This window comes from Siniperca chuatsi, linkage group LG15 (genome assembly GCF_020085105.1).
Source record: "Siniperca chuatsi isolate FFG_IHB_CAS linkage group LG15, ASM2008510v1, whole genome shotgun sequence".
Taxonomy (NCBI): Eukaryota; Metazoa; Chordata; class Actinopteri; order Centrarchiformes; family Sinipercidae; genus Siniperca; species Siniperca chuatsi.
In genome coordinates, this window is record NC_058056.1 from 22874898 (window position 1) to 22897198 (window position 22301).

The 22301-nt window shown below is 39.0% G+C and overlaps 1 protein-coding gene across 6 annotated transcripts in view; it reads left to right on the forward strand.

Moving 5' to 3' along the window:
* Positions 1-22301, forward strand: part of pacs2 (phosphofurin acidic cluster sorting protein 2) — a 63774-nt gene that overhangs the window by 20605 nt on the left and 20868 nt on the right. For 5 of the 6 annotated variants that reach the window (XM_044167434.1, XM_044167433.1, XM_044167436.1 and 2 more), the window contains exons 2-3: positions 21138-21225; positions 21778-21867. In XM_044167434.1, coding sequence (XP_044023369.1) covers positions 21138-21225; positions 21778-21867 — 178 coding nt within the window. Of the gene's footprint in view, positions 1-17696; positions 17717-21137; positions 21226-21777; positions 21868-22301 lie in introns of those variants that run through there. The other variant, XM_044167438.1, reaches the window with a different exon arrangement.

Here is a 22301-nt window from a genome sequence, read left to right on the forward strand (position 1 = left end):
ATGAATGTGTATGAGTACATGCATGTGTGTTTTTATTTTGTACTGTATGGGTGGGTCCATAGAATGGGATATGCCGTTGTCATATGACCTCGACACCCCTAGTTTTTAATGTTTTAACTCCAAATGAAGGATTACCTGCTTAACTGTGAGTTTAGGAAAATTTAAGTACCACCAACATTTTCAAAATATGTTTGGATGATCCCTAAAATGTGTGGAAGTACAGGAAGTACTGTATGATGTTGCCACAGAGTCAGTTAGTTAGCTGTGGGCTAAAACCTGAGGCCCGTTTTTTTATTTGTTTGTTTATATTTGTTTACATTTTGGAAAATTAGCACCATTAAAAGCATGCTGAATGAGCAATTAGCAGTTTCTGTTTGCAATGTACCCATGGATGTATGGACAGCTATCAGTGGATTACTTTGATACTGAAGAAAACTTAAAAACCAGAAAGTGAAAAGGCGAATTTCCCAAAATGTTGAGCTTTTTTACTTGTGTGTGCATGTATGAGTCTGTGTTTTTTATTTGTATGTGTGTGTGTGTGGACACTGCACTTCAGCACACATTCATTCACAGACTTATACTCCTCCTGTCAAAGCTGTCTTCTCTTGTCAGACAGGTTGAACTCAAATCTATTTTAGGCTCGGTGTGTCCTGAGCTTTGTGACCAACACACACACACACACACACACACACACACACACACACACACACACACACACACACACACACACACTTACACATCCTTACCAGGCTCTGCTCTGTCACTTCACTACACCGTCTACCCAGCCAGCCGGTAAATCCCACAGCTGAATATTGCATGAGCAGCTGAGCGCTGGAGAGCCCCCGGCACACGTCTGAATAATGGGAAAGAACCACAGCAGATTGATTATAGTGTGGGAGTGTGTGTGTAGTATGACCGCTTGGTCTGCCTACCGCAGCAAAGCTTGGCTCAGACCCTTTTTCACCTGCTACAACTTGCATATGTGTTTCTGACACGCTGTTATCAGGGTGTTAGCAGGCCTGTCCTGTACAGCTCAGAGAGTAAATAAGGGTACTAACGCAGCAGTGGATACAGGTCAACTCCCACTGGGGCCACAGATACTCAGCTATATGCTAATATGCTCATTTTAGTGCTCCAATATTCAGACTAAAGTGTGGCTGCAGTGTCTTCAAGGAAAAGTTCTACATTTTATAACATCAATTATCCCCGTTTATCAATGATAGACTAAATAACAATATAATGCAATATAGCTCAACAGCACCATAAACTCCAGCCTCCAAAATGACTATACAGTTGAATCAACACCTCTCTAAAACAGTTTCAATAAAAACTGAACATTATAACCTTCATGAAGGGAGGATTTATTGCAGGACTGTTGCATTAGGCTGCTTTAGTTTTAGCTAGGTGTACCTAATAATCTGGCAACTGAGAGTAGTTGGGGTCAAAAGACACATTTGCTAACAGGGATAAATAAAGTATAACTTAAAGTATGCTGACACAACACATGTTCCTGGCTTTTTTTCAGGAGTGTTGTCACCCTTTATACTATTATATTATTGGATCATTATTGTTAATGTATTAATATGTAAGCGGTACTTTAATGTTGTTGTTGTTCAAGGTGGAGCTAATTTTAACTACTTCATATTCTTTTGGTAGTTTAATCTGTAATAATGGATCATATTTTATGAACTGATCGTATGTTTTGTATGTAAAAACTTATAATGTAATATGTAACAACAATGCAGTGAAGGGAAAAATAAAATTTTTCTCTGTGAAATGTAATGACGTAGAAGTATAAAGTAGCATAACATGGAAATACTAGGGAATATCAAAATTATACTTAAGTAAAGTATTTGAGTAAATGTACTTTGTTATTTAGGTCCAATGCAACTCTGCTGATAATCAAATTATGACTAGAAAAATTTCAGAACAATTGACATTTCACCACATGAAACAGAAAACAATAACTGATATAGTGTTATCCCAGGTAACATACACAGAAAGTTGCTCCCCCAAGTCTTTCGTTGATGTTGCCTCTGGTTGTTGTGATTCTGCTTTACGTACATTTGGAGAAGGTCATCTAAGCGTAAAGAAGCAAAGGAAATCCAAATCTGTCCCGAGTATAGTACCTGTGTAGTTGAAAAAACTGAATGAGATGCTCCAAGAGCCCACGTACTCATCACAGCCTCCTGTTAAGTTTCTGGCATGTTTGCTGTGCAATTGTACAGTATGAGCTGTCTCTCTACAGAGGTTTGGGGTTCATTAGTCTCCTATCCCTCTGACGGTAGCTGTCGGAGTGTAGTAATGATGGACCTCTGTCTCTTCCTCTCAGTTTCTCATTGCATGTTATTGCACTTGTCAAAGATGAGCGAGAGATAAGCGTTATTATGTTACGAGCCAGCGTTGGTGCACCGGGGGGATCGCCCTCTGCTCTGATTCTGACGTGTGAGACAAACCAATACATTTCTGAGTGAATTTGTAATTTGCCGATACAGCTGTCATGTTTTTGTTTTTTTTAAAGTTGATAGTTGATGTCTGAATTAGTGATTTTGAGGGTTTAATCACTATCAGGTCGTTCTTGAGGAAAGGTTGTTATGTCCAATCAGAATCAATTTAACATAACAGCCTGATATTGGTTCTTCCTCCTGTACCTTTAATTGAGTTTGTGTGTGTGTGTGTGTGTGTGTGTGATATAGTTACTAATTAGTTTTCAGATTCAGATTTTACATAAAAAAATATGATATGCTATTAAAATACAATGCATTTATAAGGTAAACCAGTGGCTCCCAACCCTTTTGGCTTGTGAACTCTTACGAAAAAACTGTGTCTAGGTGGGCCCTTGTCACATTTCAGATGTCTATGAGTTGTTAACAGTTCCACCAAAGAGACATTTCTCCTCTAAACTTCTCAGATGGTTTCATTTAAATGCCAAAGAGGTAAAACTCTTCAATATTTCACAAAAAAGCAAAGATTAAATAAAAGTTTGAAAAATCAATGCACATTTCTTTTCTGCTCCGTTACTCATCTCACGACCCCCCAGATTTATCTTGTAGAAGATGTGGTTGGGAACCACTGAACTAAAATACTTAACTGTATATAAAGTACTAGCTCCTCTACCAGCTACAACAGTAAAATGTTGCTTATACATTGATGCATCAGTATTAACTATCTAATAATGTAAAAAATAATAATATATCAGACACAGGAGACATTTTACTACAGAAAAAGTACTTTTACTTTTGATAATTTGCTTATAATACTTCTGTACTTCATTTCGGTAGTAGGATGAATGGAGAACTTTTACTTGTAATGAAGAATTTTTACATACTGTACATGTATTGGTACTTAATACTTCTTCCATCACTATAAGGTGGTCAGGTGTTTATTATTTTATCATTTATAATCGTGTGAAGTTTGTTATTTTTACTTTTGGGTTTTATTTTCCTCCTTTCTTTTAATCTTAGCCTTCATTATCTTTCTATTTTTCTTACATCTTTACATATGTCTTATAATACACACTTAGTTTACATGCAGTTAACACTGGCTTTACAAATAGCTTCAGTGATTGATTCAGTAAGACCAGTAAATGCACAGGAGGCTTTCAGATGTTGTGGTTGTTTCATGTTCTGTTGTCAGCTTCCTCAGTGTTAAAACCACAAGTGCCTCAACAACAATCAGAAAACTACCAGTAAATAACATAGTTCCTCAAAAAATAACCTTTTCTGTCAAAGTTTTATTTTTGCATTCCTGCTGTGAGTATGCTTCTCCAGGAAGGGGCAGTAATTGGGAATTGTAAGCTGGCAGATGTCAGCACTTGAAACCAAAACCCTGACAAAAAAACGGTCTGGCTGTCAAATCTGTTTTTGCACCGTCTAAAATAAATCGCTGCACCGGGCTATGACTGTGCAAGTGCTGCTCTCTTTCTCTTCCTGCCTTTGGTGTGCTCTCACACTCTCTAATTATATATCTTTCACTTCCCTCTTCTTCCTCACCCTTTCATCTCTTTCTGCTTAATTTTCCCTCTTTTTCTGTTTTCTCTTCTTTCTCTCATTTCTTACCTCTCTGGTGTGGCTCTCTACATATAAACACTCTGTCTCTGCCACAAACTTGCAACCTCATGAATGTTAGCTGAGCTTGGGGATGTAGGACCAGTGGTTTGGGGAGCAGTCTGGGAACTGATCTTGCACATGGACTCCCCCTCTCCTCTTCCCTGCCCTCCATCCCAAGGCTTCCTGGCATCTCGCCCCATGCCTCACTCCACCGGGATAATACCAACCTACAGGAGGGAAGAAAAACAAGAAAATAGTCTAATTGTCATTCTGAACCTTTCTCAACTTGAATCAGTTTATAGCTTTTACAAATTCAGCACTTGGCCTCAATACTTTGTTGGACAATAAAAAACAAGAACGATAAACAAGAACCGATGCTCCTTTTAGGAACATAGAATAAACCCCTAATGACAAATTTTAAAGCTTTATAGCACTTAACAATGGTCAAATTTTAGTGTACAGATGTGTACTTTAACCTGAGGGAAAGTAATGTAGGATCACAGTATATGTTTTAACATGTATCATGCTCCTATACCCATGCAATTCATAATGTAGAAGGGATATTCTAAATTTGGCAAATTTTGTGTATTACATTGTGCATTTAGATTTACATAGCAAGGTCATTGTGACGTATCCTATCCCGCTACTCTTAATAGTACCAGGAATGTCTCACCATGCTGAAGTGTGAGTTCAACAGAGGTTGTGTTGGAGTCAAGCTGTCATGACCACGGCTCAATGTTGAAGCCAGTGTGGCAGAAGAGCTTAAGATGCAATTCCACTAATGGCTGATCCAAAAATATTGAATGTATTGAGGTCAATAGAAAAACCCAGAGTTCTCTTTCAAAATCAGTGTCATCACTGAATTATCATCTAAGTCTGCAGTTCTCCTCAGCTCTACGGAGCGTTTTAGCATCTTTCAGCTCATTGTTTTGGTTTTATGGCCTTTACTGTTTTGGTTCAGTCTCTCTGCTGCCAGAGAATGGTTGATGTAAGCGGAGAGTGGCTGCTGTTTTCAATGAAAACCCTCTTATAAACGAACTGTATACTGCATGTCCAGCGCCAAACGGCAGACATGCACAGTTAGCAACTAGCTAGTGAACATATCTAAGTATTTAGCAGCAAAAGAGCCAGATATTTTCCTCATGAGTTGGTGAAGACCAAAACAGAGCTAAAAGGAGAGTGAATTTTGACAGTACTTTCAGAAAATCAGCAAGCGTTTCCATCCATTACTGTTATGCAAATAATAGGAGTTGCTGCATTGAGATAAACAGTTGGTGGTGCTAATTGTCCAGTCGGATGCCATTAAACCATCGTAGAAGAAGAGGACACAACAAGATGACGCAATTAAAAGAGCACCAGTCAAACCTCAAACAAGTGGAAAACAATGTATAAATGTGATAGAAATATGGCACTTATGTTTCATGTGTTAATTTGAGGAACTTGTCAGCACACAGATGATGATGTTTTTGTGTGTCGCCAGTTTTAGTCAAATAAGTCACATGCTTCTTGTTTGTTATGATTAATTCGCTAAGTCTGTTTCTATTGCACTTTGTCACATTTTTATTTTTATTGATACATCAACTTTTTCATCTCAACCAAGCTTAAAACTTTTTTGCAAATTTCCAGCATTTTTATGCACAAATTGAAAATACACATAAAAATAGGTGGATGGAGACCCCCCTAATGTGTTTACAACGTGTTCTGCTGCCCCCAAATGGCCAAAAATCATTGAGTACTGCTTTAATTGAAAGCTGTATCATTTTCATCTTCACCCGGGCTCCATCGTGGTACCACATTTTCTATTTTGTGGCTCCAAATAAGTGACAAAGACTGTAGTGACTCCAGATCATCCCTTCAGAAACTTGTGGGTAATGTCACAGACACTATGTCCTTGTTTTTTACCTGTCATTGCATGTAGAGCCAGTGAAGGCCTGGACCTCTGGGCGTCCTGATAGCTCAGCCAGCCAATAACATGTCCACCTTTCCTTTCTGTGCCTGAGGTATTGGACAGCCTTCATGAACACTGCGGTCAAGTGGACTGCATTGTAGTCATTGTACTGTAACATGGTCTTTGCAACATTGTGAAAACAATTAGAGGTGAACAACTCATCACTCATGGTTGCTTTGGCAACAGCTGCCTAATATCACAGTCAATGCCACACATTCAACAGAAATTTATACTGGAACAAAATAGATGTAATAGATGATCCATACTATATACTATTTCTAACCAACTAAACCACCAGTATGCACTAAATTTACTAAATTCACTTGATTTTTGAGTGTGCTGTTGTACACAATTGTCCCACAATCCAATGAAAATAGGAAATGTAAGAGCCATTAACAACTGGAAACAATTAAAATTGTGGGTAGCGGTGAGACATCTTGGATCTTGGATAACAAAAAACTACGTTCTTTCATTTACTTGTGTTGAAAGAGTGTTATCCATGCAGATAGTTTTGGTTTTACTTGCTCACGCAACAAATGTGAATGGAATTGTGTTTGTTGTACTCGAAGTGTTGAAAAATGTAATTTAAAAAAACATTCAACAGCAATGTGTCTTTCCAGTGACAATGTCCTGGTTGCTCTGGATAATCCACATACCTCACTGTAAACAGTTTCTACTGGAACTACTTAAAACCCAATAAACCCAATAAAAATTGGATTATCCAGACTAACTGAGACATTGTTTCTGTAGCTGACAAAATATGCATTTTTGTAATTTGTCTTAGCATTAAATGTTTGGACGAATATTTTTCTTTCTCTTTGTTTACTTTCCAAAGTTCTTCGGTGCATGTTTTTATATAATTTCCTGTCCAAACAAAACAGTCAAGCAGTAGTGAAAAGTAAGTAAGTACATTTACTCATGTAATAACAGTTATTTTACAGATTAAGATTTTACATAAAGACAATTATGATAAGTTTATAAAATATGATGTATTGTTTAAGACTAATCTAATTGTTCCCAACCTTTTTTGCTTGTGACCCCTTACAAATAAGCAGTTGTAGTCCCTTGTCACATTTCAGATGTCTATGAGTTGTTATCAGTTCGGAGACATTCCCCCCCAACTTCTCAAATGGTTTCATTTAAATGACTGTTTGACGCCCAAATAGGTAAAATTATTAAATATTTCACAAAAAAGCAAAGATTAGAGAAAAGTACAAAAAATGAATACAAATTAATCTAATTTCCTGCCTCATTAATCATCTCACAACCCCTCAGATTTATCTTATGATCCTTTGCAGGTGGGAACCACTGGTCTAAACTAGTGGAGCACTTAGCAGCTAAAGAGCCAGATATTTCCCTCAGGAGTTGGTGAAGACCAAAAACAGAGCTAAAACATTACATTCATCAGGTGGACAGAAACACAAATCCAAATGTATGATAATGTTGCTCCGTAACTACTGAATGTGTAAATAAGCAACTGTTTGCTAACAAGTTCGCCATATCAACTTAAAAGTTGATGATATGTCAGTGTTGTGTTCACAACCTGTTTCTGCTGCCCCCAAGTGGACAAAAAAGTCAGTTATTGCAGGTTTAAGTAGGATATTGAATGCGGGACTTTTACTTGGAGTATTTTTACATTTCAGTATTGCTATTTTTACTCAAGTAAAGAATCTGAGTACGTCTCTCACCAGTGCTGTCAAGTAGATCAATTTTTTGTACATGCCAAAAGAGTGCCACTGTTTACATTAGTAATACTTTATAGTATAGTATGCATTTGGGACACAGCTAATCTGTGTGCATTCAAGTGTGGCCACCACTCTCTTCTCACTCACCTTTCCTGCCTCTCTCCACTCTGTAATGCTCAACAAAGCAGAAATGTCTTGAAAGAAAGAATTCAGTCATGCGTCTTGTTTACCAACTTCAGCTTCTGTCTGCAGCGGTTTAGGCATGCTGTGGAGAAGCCGGTGACTGTGGTGTTACAGAAGGTGTTGGTATGGCATGTCAGTCATTCAAGCCTGAGTGTTTGAGGCATGTTTAGAGTAGGATGCCACCAGCTCTGATGCAGTGACAACCCTGACCGTGCTGTGTGTGTGTGTGAGGATGTATGTGTGTATAGGGGTGTATTTAAATAGCTGGAATGCAGTATTCCTCTGTAATGTTTGCGTCTCAGGTTTCAGTCTGGGCCTGGTGGCCAGCAATTCAGGACTCTGGTGCTGCTGCTTCTTCTTCTTCCCTCTTTGATTTCACAGCAAGCAAAAAGATCTCTCTTCAGTATTTACATGCACACTGTATCTGTACAGTAAACTGCAGCATGTGTAGCCCAGTTGCCATAGTAACAGTATCCCACCAATCATCCACCGTGTGTCCGTACTGTGCGACAGGTGCAAGATGTTTCCCCACCAAATCTCACTCCAAGTTTGAAAGGGTGTGATGAAGAGGCCATGTTGCCTCGTCAGAGAGGAGACACAGATGTGTGAACAGGCTGCACACCTCGGCGGAAAGATAAACATGCAGCAATTACAATCACATCTTCAATGTTCAGCTCTTACAAGGGCTGTAGAAAAAAATAAATCAGCGTTTATGAAGCCCATAATTTGGCCAGCAGATGTGTGGGGAATGTAACAGAAAATGAGAGGATTGATTTTCTTTTGTGGGCTTTATTTTGCCTTTTATTTGATAGTGCAGCCGAAGATAGACAGGAAAGGGGGAGAGAGAGAGGACAGGACAAGCTTGATACACGGGGCACACGCTCTACCAGGTGAGCTACCAGGGCGCCCCTTGATCTTCTTTTTCGACAGTTAATTATATATATATATATATATATATATATATATATATATATATATATATATATATATATATATATATATAGAGAGGCATTTTAGCTGACTCATTCAGAGCACTTTAGTGAGCAGGTTGTTTTCACTTTGACAAAATACATGGCAGTTGATGGATATATAAGCTGCTGGGATTGAACCTGTTACCTTAATAGCACTTAACTTTGTGATTAAAAGCTAAATTAAGTGCACTGAAGGTTTTAGTTTTCTGTCAGAGGGATGAACATACTGCACTTAGACAGCAACAGGTTTCCTGTAACATTCATAAAATACATCTGTTCAGTCACTTCTGAGTTAGCGGTTAAACTCTGAAAGCTAGTATACACAGATGGGTGACAAATTGAAGTACAAACCAAGACTAATATAAGTCTTATAAAGGTGTTGGACCAACACAAGCCTCCAGAAGGCTTCTTGTCAAAGATTCTGCAAGTTTATAAGAACCCTACTTGAGGGATAAACATCGTTCTTTCAAAAGATATTCCCTCATTTGGTGCCCGATACTTGCATGATTCACATAATTTTTTACCCCCACACAACCAATTCTTGTTTCTAGTAACTCTGGAGAACGCTGTCTTGAGTTGTTTGATGTATGAACAATTGCAAGGTGTAACCAAGAGAATGTTTCCCATTACTACCGGCCATTCCTAATGACGTAAACACAGTATAACTACAGTATGAGCACAATAACATGCAAACATGACCTTAAAGGTTAGAGTGTAAGGCTGACAAAAAGCTGACAGCTGAGTCTGAGACAAATCTTAGAGTGATGGAAGTTGAGCCTGACAGTCCGAAATTTCTTAAAATGGCCACTGTACAGAGGACAACGTCTTTTGATTAACAACATCACCTTTTCTCAGGTCAAACTTGACATTCCCCGCTAGTGGAAAAGTCTAAGAACAGAAAAGTTGTCTCTCCACTGGTTGTTATACACATTTCAGACACTGTGACATTTCTCCGAAGCATATTTGTTCTGGAGGAAGAAAGAATTTTGGTTTAATTGTAAGTAGGTGGTAAGATTGTCAAAATTCTATATATGGCAGTGATTTTATTTCTAATTCATTAATTCACAGATCGCTGATATTAAAAAGCCTGGCACCCATTCTGCTACTTTAAATTTAAGAACTGTAGTATGCTAGCCTCTGGTCATGAATGAATGCTAAAGTGAAGTCACTGCTATTTAAAAGCATGTGGGTGTTTTGCTTCTTCCTTAAAGTTTTACAGTACTGCTTTACAGTGAGACTGCTCTCTATGGGTTCCTGTGCCAGTGCCACACCTCCCGTGTCCCATTATTTTAAATACTCTGTCTTCCTGCAGAGCAGCTCCAAGTTTCCTCTTAGTCTATTGAAAAATGGCATTTCTCAAAATACATTCAACTTTCTGCAGCTGAGGAGTTGTTTCAGTGTCTCTGAAGACTTCTCACATTTTTTCTTAGTGAGTCATAAAGTGAGAGATAGTTTGAATCAGACTGACAGAGAGAGATAGATAAGGAAGGATTGCCAGACTTAAAGAAAGATGGACACAGACAGAGGGATGCTGGTTTTCCAGAACCCCTAGAGACATGAGAATTTAGGTCACTTCAGCTTTCAGACACGCAACACTGACGCTGTGGGGAAAAGTAGCTGCATGAGAGGCGGGTCCAGGCAGGGTCAGTGTGATGATGCTGACTACTACACATGATTATATTCAGATGCCACATTAGAGAATGGACAACCACACACAACAGATTTTGCATATGAATATACAGTATATGTTGTATATATCCTAATAAATATCTCTTAGATATACATTTGCACTCAATCCCAAACACATATGGACATACACAAACTGAAACTGAACATTTACTTATAGTAATCCTCAGAGGCTGAAATGCATTAAAAGCACATTTTACTTGCATTGTACTTAATTTCCAATTTTGCCATAGCTATGGAAAATACTCATCTCTGATTGGCTGGCAGGTATCCATTAAAACTGTGTAAGAGGAAACCTTAAATGAAGATCTGATCATCAGTTTAACTATTGTTAAATGCATCGCAGCAGCATTTTTGTACTGTTGCTACGGTTACCCAAATTCTAATATTCCTCACTGATTTAGAACTCTTGTCTTGTCGCAGGTAACCATAGCGACCATATGACAATGGAGTCATCAGATTATAACTCTCACTGAAATAGACCTAACCATGAGTTAAACTGACATCAAACAAACTTTAAAAAATGATTATGATGATTTGAATGCACTTAAACTTGTTTTTTCTTTGGTAAGTGTTGATGGCATAGAGGTGTCTTGATAACGTAAATGCTATATTTGTAAATCATCACGGCTGGATTACAGGCCGAGCCTCAGGGGTCCCTGGATTCAATGTGCAGCAATTATTTTCTTTAGTTTTAATACATTTGTAATGGTTCAGTTATTGTGCATATTCTTAAATAAATTTGCAGTTAATAAACTTATAACCAAACAAATTTAGGGAACCTGTGGGGCTGAAGGACCCCAAGGCCCGCAACTCACTTTTTGCTACTAGCTGGTTAATCTGGCTGTGATCAGGATACTTCTTTGTTTATTATCACTTTCTTAATTCATAATCATGACATTCACAGTGTTGGAAAGTCAACAGGCTAGCTAGCTAACTTACCTACAGTAGTGGGTAGTACTGTAGACTAATGTGGCTCATTCGAACATGGAAAATCAAATAGATTAACTGCCTAACACTATGTAAATGAATGTGACATGTTGGGTGGCAGCGGCCATCAGTCGGCACTATTACAGGTGACATCACACTACAGTTAGTTAGTCAGACCGCAGGGGGTAATAACAGCAGAGTCTTCCTGTCTATGGATAATTAACCACCAAGAGAGTTTTCAGTGGAAATATTACCAGAAACATTAACACAGGACTGTTGATATTTGGACAAAGATTGCCTAGTCTAAGGAATCACAGCTTTAAATGCACCACCACAACACGGTTACAAATATACAGGCTGGAGGGGAAGGTGTTATAGTTTGGAGGTTATACAATGGTTATAAAATGGGTCCATTAACACCTGTAGACTGACACTCTTTCACACTTTCTGGCCTTTCAGCACAATCCAGGCAGGGTTCAAGGAACTGGGAATTGTCATTAATTACTTGGCCAACACAGTAGCGCTTTCTTTGAACCGTTTTGTAAATGCAGCATCCAAGAAGCATCTATCCATCAACCTTGGGCCATGGTGCAAAACACTGGTGTTTGCATGGTCAGCTTTAACAGGTCAGCAGGTCCAGTTTTGTGGAGTCACTGTAGCAATGTGTGGCATCTGTTTTCAGGGCCACAGTTAGTCCAATGCAATACTGAACTGGGGTTTCCCTATTTTTGAGTTGTATAGTTAGTTTTTAATCAGAGAACTATTGGAAAGCAGCCATCTTTCTTTCTTTAAACACAGAATAAAATTTCAGTTGCCAAATAGGCTTATTTCTAAATGACTTTGAGCAAAGACAATTTATGACAGTTTGTTGCTCAGATGTGACAATGGTTAGACTGCAAACGACGTTGAGAAACTGATAAATGATTACATAAAACAGAAGTGTAGTAGTGAAATGCATTACTAGTCCCTCAGAAGAGAAGTGCATCAATATGACACACATCACGTTGACTCTTAATGCATTCTAGCCTGTAAAGGCAAGAGCACTTAGATTCAGCCACTCACTCACGCAGACACACTGTCTGACTGCGCTCTGCTTTATTCATAACTGAAGGTTGCTTGTTAACTTACATCAGAGGAGGAGTAAAATGTATTTCCATGGCAACCCTGGAAATTCATGCAGTGTATGAGCAGAAAACCAATATGTATGAATTAAAGAGCTTTATCAGAGGCTGTCCAGACTGCCAGTGGTCAGTTTGGACCCAGTCATTTGTTTGCTTCACATTAACAAATCCCAAAGCACCTCAAGTCCTCTGTTGATGTATTTGTGTGTGTGTGTGTGTGTGACTGCTTTATGTGCAGCATCTGTTGATTTACTGCTTGTCTTGTGTTTCAAGTATTAGAGGTAATCAGATCCTTATGCTCTTCTTGGTTTGAGCTGGACTCAGCCTGTCTGGAGCGGACAAGTGTAGTAACATCAAAGTGACCCAAAGGTCACTGGTCTCAATCCATAAACAGATTGGAGCAAGAATCTAGAGTCATACTTTTGGCTCAATGTGGCAGTAATGGCCATTAAACACCAGGAAACAGAATTGTTGAATAGATGAAAAATTGAGAGTTCCTAAAGAAATTGACATTTTAGGAAATACAACTACTATTTAAAGTTAGATATCAATCTCATGTCTGTGCATTAAATATGGAGTTAGAGCCATGAGTAGGGTTGCCAACTTCCTGAAATGGAAATATCTGTACGCCAGGAGGGGTCTGTATGAGAAACCAACCTAATGATGATGCAGTGTGGGTTGAGAGAGGACATTAATTAGCAATGATTGTAAAGGGTAAGAGCAGTGTTTTTGGTCTTACTCACCAAACTTCATTCATAAATCCTACAGTTTCATTTCTTGTTGATGTACAAAGGCACTCACGCAGTAAACTTGCTTCTTTTAGATTAGGTTTTATAAATCAAGAGAGTCTTAAGCTAAATCCTTGTAGCATTCGAGACGACTGACATTTCCACCCACTGCCAGCTGGTGCTTGTGCTAAGCTACATTAACGCCAACAGTAACATCCAACAGTGGTTTTTCGAGTTCATTACCAACCACTGATACCATCGCTACGTTATTTTTGAGTATAATACAATTTCTCTCCCTCTCTCTCTCTCTCACACACACACACACACAGACACACACACACAGGTAATCTTAAAGTAATAACAGTAGTAGCGGTAGCGGCTCACAATCACAGATCCAGACTCTGCAGCCGGAGGCAGAAATACCTGCTGAAAGCAACAGAGAAGAGACAAGAAAGCACAAAACTACGGGAGACACAAGATGTTGAGTTAGTAACGTGTTAATGGGATAAAAATGTAACTGCAAAGTAGTAATTCTTTTGATACCTTCACTTTTTGGCATTACATCATAGTGGATTGTTTGTAATTGATTGGATGTGGCACAGCCCTACCTAGAAAGTTTTCCCATTAGCCACTATTGAGCCTCTTACTTTCCAATTATGGGACAATTCTGTATTTTACTTTTATTTGACAGTTTGCAACCTTAGCCTTAGCATAAAAACTGGAAACAGGGGGAAGCAGCTAGCCTGACCTAAAATATATTTACGCTTTATTGGTAAAATACAAGACTTACAGATTTACTGAGACAGGCAGAGATCAAATTCAAAAGGCAGTCCAAAAAGGTAAACATAACTCCATAAGGGAGCAGGCAGGAAATCCAAAAGGCAAGAAACAAGCAAAAAGTCCAAAACCACTAGGTACACTGGGGAAAGGGCTTGACCGCTTGATACCGAGGATGAACTGGCAAAGACAAAAAGCAAACACAGGCTTAAATACACTCGTGAAGGGAGACGAGACACAGGTGAAACTAATCAGGGCAGGGCAAACAATCAAAACTGGTGGGAAAAGCAAACAAAGACAGGAAGTAAAACTACACAAGACACAATAAAAATTAAACAGGAAATAACACAACTAAACCCCGAAACCACAACAGGAAAATGTTGTGGTTTAAATCTGTGCTTGAACGGCTGCATTCAGAGAGCTAATGAAAAGGTTAATTCAACAGTGCATAAAAACTGTAATCAAACTTACTGTTTGTGGAACAATTCAGGTGTGGGGATATTTGTCCTGTTTTCTTAGATGGTGTTTTACACAGACTCAACTACACATTGACCATATAGAAGTACAAGTACATGTTCTGCAGAGGCAAGTCATTCCTTCTGACTTACAGCTGTGAGGAAAAGTATTCATTTTCTAGCAGGAAAACAGTCCCAAACATGGATTGAAGCCATGCCACTATACTGTGTGTAGTCTAAGAAAGAACAGTGAGTGCTGACATGTGTGGCTTTTTCTCCGCAGTCACCAGACCACTGAACATATTGGAGAATATTTGAAAAAGCAAAAGGACGAACACACTGTAATTTCACAAGACTGCCGGAGATGCTTTGAAAGAGAGCTGGAATAATGTGGATTCCCAAATCTGCCAAAATGTGAACAATTGATGACAGACAGTGCAAACAGCGGACATGCAAATATTGAGAAATTGTGACTCTCAGGAAATACTGTCAAATGTTTGGGGTTTTTTTACACAATAGTCTAGATAAGGACTGAAGAATAACAGTGAACTGGCAGAAAAAGGTGGTACAGTATAATCTGATGCAGCCTGCTATGCCAGCTCAACCAGACTGACTTTTATGCAAGAAGTTGGAGTGCTGGAGGTCAGCAGAGTCAGGACTACTGTGCTTTGTAGTGCTCTGAAATGATTTTCTTCTTTCTGCTCAGCCATGAAGTGTTGTTGAACATTGCAAGGTTGGCCTGAATCCAATTTCAATTCAGCAGATTCAGAAATTGGATTTTCTTTCAGAGATTCAAAGTCTTAAAAAGCATGACGTGTCCTATCTATTATGATGAGATGGAATGCTTTTACCACTGAATGGCATCATTCATTTTGCCTGAAACTGAAACAGCACTGACAATCCCGTAACAGTGCACTGGAAAGACGGAGCAGTAACTTTAAATAACTTTTGAACTCTGAGCTTGGCTAAATGATTGATGCTTTTTGGTATTTTTTGAAATTGCTTTTTAGGTGAAAGGTCCTGAAATTTGACTCATTTCACTCCAGATGCACAACTTGAAATCACTTACATACAATAAATGCATTGGTCTGTTTTATGGTAGATTACCAAATCGTCCAGTCGAGAATCAAATGGAAGCCCTAAGATATCTGATACACTATTAACTCAATTCTTACGTCGTGTTCAAGCATCTATTTTAAGTGTGTGTGTGTGGGTGGGTGAGGTCCGGGGCAGAAGAGCAGGAAGTGGCAGTGTGAAGTATGGAAATCTCATTATCGATGCTGCTCGGTGCAGCGGGACTCCCAGTGGACAGTTGCCCGACTCTCACTATTAACAGAAGGAGCAAATCCAGGAACTGAAACTGAACCTCGGGTGTTTATGTTATCCGACCTCCACACAGTCAACATCTCCGTTCACTCTCTGACTTTCTTGCTCTGTATGTTAGGATTGAGTATACCTTGTGTGTGTGTTTTTGTAAAAATATTTGCTCGTAGTCTTGATTTTTAACAATTTAAAATGATACCTTATGAAAAGATTTTAGATTTTATTAGTAAATAAAGTAAAGTAGATATTTAAATTCTAAATATTATAACACATTGGCAACAATACTTTACATTTACATTACACAGTAGATTAATGTTAAGATATCAATTGCTAGTTAGCTGTTTGTGTTAATGAATACAGAATAAAACAGGTTTTTTTTCTTTTTCTTGCACCCAGAAAAAGTATAGCTTTCTCGCCATTAAGTCCAATAGTTTTGAGGGCTTGTCAGTCTTAACTATACTGTTAGTATCTGTGTTCCTCCAGTGTCAGCATGTCAAGAGACAAGCAAATCAATGACTAGCAATGCTCATGGTTAGGGTCAGGTGTAGGGTGTCATCTCTTGTAAGACACACTCTCTCTTGTTCTTGGCTTTTTTCCCCCAGCCAAATCTTGACATTTTCTTTTAAAATGTCTACTGACCTGTTGCAAATCAAGATATGAAAATCCAGAGATACAACCAGTAGTCATTTTTACATTGTCAAAGCACCTGCTAATGGTCTGCTGTATGTGTGATCTGAACCTGCACAACTCTGGGTTTGATTTGGCCCTGGACCCATATTTTCCTCCCAGTCTTTTCTCTCTCTGTTCAATGTAGACTACATGTTAAAGGCAAAATGCAAAAGTAGTAGTAGTAGTTTTAGGAGTGGCTATAATAGTAATTGTACAAGGCTAGCAGCAGTAGTAATAAAAGTAATAGACGTTATAGTAGTATAAGAAGCAGGAGCAGATCTTACAAGTAGCAGTAGTAGCAGTAAAGACATGAGTAGCAGTAGATGTAGTAAAAGATTTTTGGCATTTCTCCAAGCATTAAATAAATGTAGTGGAGTAAAAAGTACACAAGTCCCTCAGTGGAGTGGAATAGAAGTATAAAGATGCACAAAATGAAAATGATACCCCAAAATTGGACTTGAGTGCAGAACTTGAGTAAATGAGCTAGTATTAGGAATGTAGCAATGTCAGCAGTAGTAGTAAAGTAGCAGTGACTCCTATTACATTGTGTGGCCTCAACTTTTATCCATCTTACCATTTGGTTTTCTTAACAATGAGCATGCCAGCTTCACAGAGCCTCTGTAGTCGCGGTAGACTCTTATTCCTGTTTTAAAAAGCAGGTTTGGCGATAATATTTTTTAGGACTAACAAGTAGCGTAGCAGAATGTATATTTGTTAGCCTATTTTGGTAGTGGGTAGCTCCTGTTGTCCCTTTACTGTGTGTATACATTCAGCACGGTGTTGATTCGTCTCTGCATCAGTGACACCAAAACAAATTCCTGTTGGTTTGTTGTTCTTGGCAGATGAAGTGAATGTGATTTTTCTATCACAGCACCATACTGGGCCTGCCACTCCTCCCCTCTTTATTTGCCAGAGCATCTGTGCTGAGCTGGCCACTGGATCAGGATTTGGCAGGGCCACGCTACAGGCCGTGTGTTTCAGCAGACCAGAGCCCCTCTCCGGCTGCAGTGAGGGGACAGGACAGGGAGTAGGTTTCTTTGCTGCAGCGCCAAAACAGCAGCTGTGTGCTTTTCTGTGTGTTGAATGTGTGTCATGTGTGTGTCCGCGAACACAGACAGAGCGCAATGTACAAATGCATTAGCTGGTGGCAGTGTCCTCGACTTCAGTTCAGAGTGAAAAAGGCAGCAGCTGGTGAGTGACACCTCAGCACTTGGCTTTGTTGTTCTGATATATCGTTCTTTGTATCAAAGAAGGAACAGAAAGAACTTCCAGGCTACAATCACTGTTGAAGCTGATACTCAACTTTTTGATGAGATAAAGTTGGGATGAAAGTGTGATGTCACATAGAAAAACTAACTTTTCTAATTTTCAGGGTTTGAATCAGTTTTATATACTGCTAGATGTTGTCTTTTTAAACACATTTAGATTTAAACACTTTATGCCTCATGGGTGATAGTTATGTAATCTTTACTCCTACCAAGTGTATCTATCAGCGATGTCATACAGAAAGCGTAATGTACAGTCCTAGTGTGTATATCATCCCTGCTCAGTACAACCACTGACTGATCTGTGTGGGTTAGAGAGCAGTGAAAGCGAGTGCCTATGATGGCAAACAAAACCTTTGTCTTGGTGTAGCAAATCCATACATGTCATCCATCCAAATTGTTCTTCTGCTGGGGTTTTTAGCTGTTACCAGACTGCTTCAGGTGTGATACCATTACACCACCCTCTGGTTTAAGATACAGTAGGTGCCTTAATTTGCATTTTGACAGATTCTGATTGACAGATGTAATCAGAATCCAACCAGTGTCTTAATAAATAAGCTCTGGATATGTCCTCAAGTGTTGAACACATCTAAAGACAGAAGTGTTTATATACACATACCAAGTGTTTATACTTTTGGACAATCTCTCCTTAAAAGCATGGTGTCGCATTCATTTGTACACACAAAACTGTCTAAAGTAGTTGTGTGAAGACAGTTAGAAAAGTTGACGGACACAGCCCCCCCTGATTCCGCAGTTGAAGAGTTGGTTTCAGACACTGTAAGACAAGCCACAATTTTTGAAATGGCATGTCATAGGAAGCGGGGCCAACAATACTGTCACCCAATCAGTGTAGATGTTCATAAAGAATGCTACCATTATGTCAATTCACTCCAAAAAGCCTGTTGAAGTCGGTATGAAGCCTTGGAAATGAAAAGATTTTTTGTGAAACAGAGCAACCTTTGGTGGGAAAATGTCACCAGTGTGTCCACAATACCTCCACTTTAAGTTTCACTCATCTCCGCTTGTGAGAACTTTAGGTCACCAACCAAAGAGAAAGGGGTCAGCACAGATCCTCTTACAAATTAAGTGGTGTTTCATTAGAAATAGCATTTCAGTGCTGTTCCTTTGGGCAGATTTGCTTCTAGAGCACATACTGCATGATAAACCCATTGTGAGGGATAAAAAACAAAATATCCAAAAGCTAAATGTGAGATTTTAGCAGAGCAGTCTGTGTGGCAGATATCATTTGGCTGTCTCTGCCTACGCAAACCAACATCCAGCCACCTAGCATAACTGAAATAGATGGTGCTGTGGGCTTGGAACCAATGGGAACAGGGTAGAATACAAAACAGGAGTATAAGAATGCTGCGTATTGTCTGTGTGAGAGCGCAGGCTGAAGACAATGTGAGCCTTCATTGGCTTATGTCCATTGTGCCTGGGATTTCTTGGGCTGTGTCTCAGTTGAAGAAGAGAAAGGTCTTCATTCAGCCTGCTGGGGACTTCTTCAAACCTGCCATTGTAATCGCTTCTTCTCTCTCCGTCCCAATGTTTTCCTTTCTCTTAGGGCTGCTTGATACCCCCCTGCTGCAGAGACACGGCGTTATGTCACTCAGCACACTGTGTGGTTTTGAAAGCCCTGGACTGTTTAGCGCTGTGGTTTTCTTTTGTTTGGTGCCTCACCTGTCTCAAAATAGGAGAATTGGAGAAGAGTTAGATTACATCTACAACTCCTCAGTCTTTACACTAAATGACAGCGGATATCGGTGTATTAACGTTGCCTCCTTGGACTTTTTGTCTGTCACTCATGGCAGTTTTAACCCACATCTTTTACTCTGTGTGACAATAAACCTTCGCTGTCATTGAATAGCCATGCCTGCTGCTGAACGACATTCAATGCCGTGTTATTATGCACCAGAATAATTTAGGAGTGATGTCATTCTAACCAACAGCACCGTTAACACTGTTTAATTTTGCAGTAAAAAGGAAAGCCGGATGATAAATGGCTGGTGAGAATAGGCCTCCAGATTGTGAGCAGCTCTTCTGAATGGTTCAGTCAAAGGAACCAAAGAGTGCCTCAAAAGAAAAGCTCCTTTAAAAAAAAGACTTTATGCTTCTTTTCGTCTTGTGAGGAAGTGTCTCAAAAAATCGTGACAGGCTTGTTAAAGTGCACCCCCCTCACACACACACACTGCCCTAACACAACGCCACCCCGGCTGCCCCGCCACCATCCTGCTTCAGTGTCACTATTCTGCTCTGCTGGCAGAGGCCTGTCTGCAAGTAAAAGAGGATTTAGCTCAGCCTGCCGCTAACTAACAGGAATTCTGAAACATTTCTACGATCTTTAGTTAGACGCAGTACACGTTCCTGCTAATGGTTTCACACTATACCACCGATTTACAGAGGCAGTAATTCGCCAAGATACGCAGCAATGCACCAGCAGTGGCAGTGAGGAAGAAGACTGCGTGCTAGTAATGTAATGCAGGTTTCAAACTTATAACAAAAATCGGTTTTGCAAATGTTTTATGAAGAAGTAAATGCATTCAACGTGTTTGTTAGACCTCAAGGGTACACGTAATGCATTTTGGAAAGCAACGTTGAAAGTAAACACAACTTTTGTTTGTTTACAAGAAAACTCCACAGGGCACCTTTAAAGGAATACTTCTACATTTTGGGAAATACTCCAATAGAAGATTAATATCCCTCCCATATCTGTCTATAAAAGCCACAGTGAAACAGCAGTTGTAGCGTCTTTAGCTTCCGTATTGTGCAATGTTTCCGAGTAAAATGGAACATGGGGGCAGAGTACAGTTATGAGAGGGATTTAAATCAGATCCCTCAGATTTGATTGGATCGCTCTAAAGTGGGCGTGGCTTAGTGAATATGGATTGATACAGAGCTGTCGCTTGATTGGATACATTTATGTGCATTTATGTTACTTTTGGCATTTCTGTCCTGCTATTTGTTATTACTTATCAACCTACATATCCACAGATGTCGATAAATATGTGATAAGCTAAAATTTGGCAATATTTTCATCCAAGCTAACGTATTGGTTGGTTCAGGTAAATCACTGACCTCACACATTTTTATCTGCTCAGCATAAGAGCATCAAATTAACACCTTCTGTGTGTGAAATTATCACACCAGCAGAGTCATTAAACCTGTCAAAGGACTGACGCTGTGTTTCCTGACATACTGTATGTGTTTTGCTTAGTTGTAAACTGTTTAATAAATACAATGTCTGTTTTTTTGTGAATGACTCATCTGTTTGTGCATATTAGAAAACACACCAGCGGCACTAAACTAACTAAAACATTTCTCTCATTCTTTCTCCATCTCTCCCTCAGATTGTGCAGTCTGACTCTGAAGAAGCTGGTTGTGATGAGAGAACTTGATAAAGAGCTGATCTCTGTGGTCATAGCTGTTAAAATCCAGGTATGGTGTATAAACAGAGCGGATATGTACAAACCTGCGGCACACACAAACAAACACAAACAAAAACAAATATAATATGTCCACCGGTCCTGTATATCTCACTCCCTGATGAAGGGAAAAAAAAAAAGGCCACTGTGGTTTATATTTTACTGTTGACCATTTTCAATCCATATTTCATTTTTATTTTTATTTTAAGAGACTTGGTTGAGATCCTGTAGTATACTGGATTAAATCATCATATCTCGTTCTGTTTTTAATTAAACCAGTTGCTGAGCAGAAAATAGGAAAAAGGCATTCAAACATGTAATGTAAAATCTTTTAGTTTGCTTTGTAAAGTTGTAATACACTGAATTACAGGAGATTTGTAGTAAATATTCTAACACATGCAAAAATACTAGTGTGGTGTTTTAAAATGTGTTGAATCCTGTCGAATTATTTATGCCTTGCACCTTTGCTGCAGAGTGAATATCAACAGCAGCGATGCAGAATACTTTCAGGGGAAGAGCTTCCTCTAAATTAAACACCAACCAATTTGTTGTTGTTTTTTTACAGGGCTCCAAACGGATTTTGAGGTCCCATGAGATAGTGCTGCCACCCAGTGGGTCTGTGGAGACTGATCTGGCTCTCACCTTTTCACTGCAGGTAAAAAAAATATCACCATGCTGCTGTTTGGTTAAAAATGAACATTGCAGGTTTCCAAATAAACCATTTAAGAATCGTTTTTAGTCGTTTGGTCTATATTTGCTGTTTTTTTTTTAATTAAAATTAGATTTACAGGGTTAAGTATGTGTGGGATGAGTTTTATTACACTTGTTGCCATGGAAACTGTTCAAACTTACTTATAGATATCAATGAGATATGAAGCTCTCTTTTCTGTATTGCGGAAATACTGTCTGGAAATGCATCTCTTTTGTGTGTGCACAAAGGACAAAGTGTTGCTAGATCATTAAAGGATAAGGCGGGCAATATTCTATTTATTTTTGTTATTGTCAAGAAATCCCATGAAAAGACCAAAACCTCTCAATGCTTTCTGACTTCTCCGGCTTCCCTTGTTTCTACTGATGATGTAAATATAA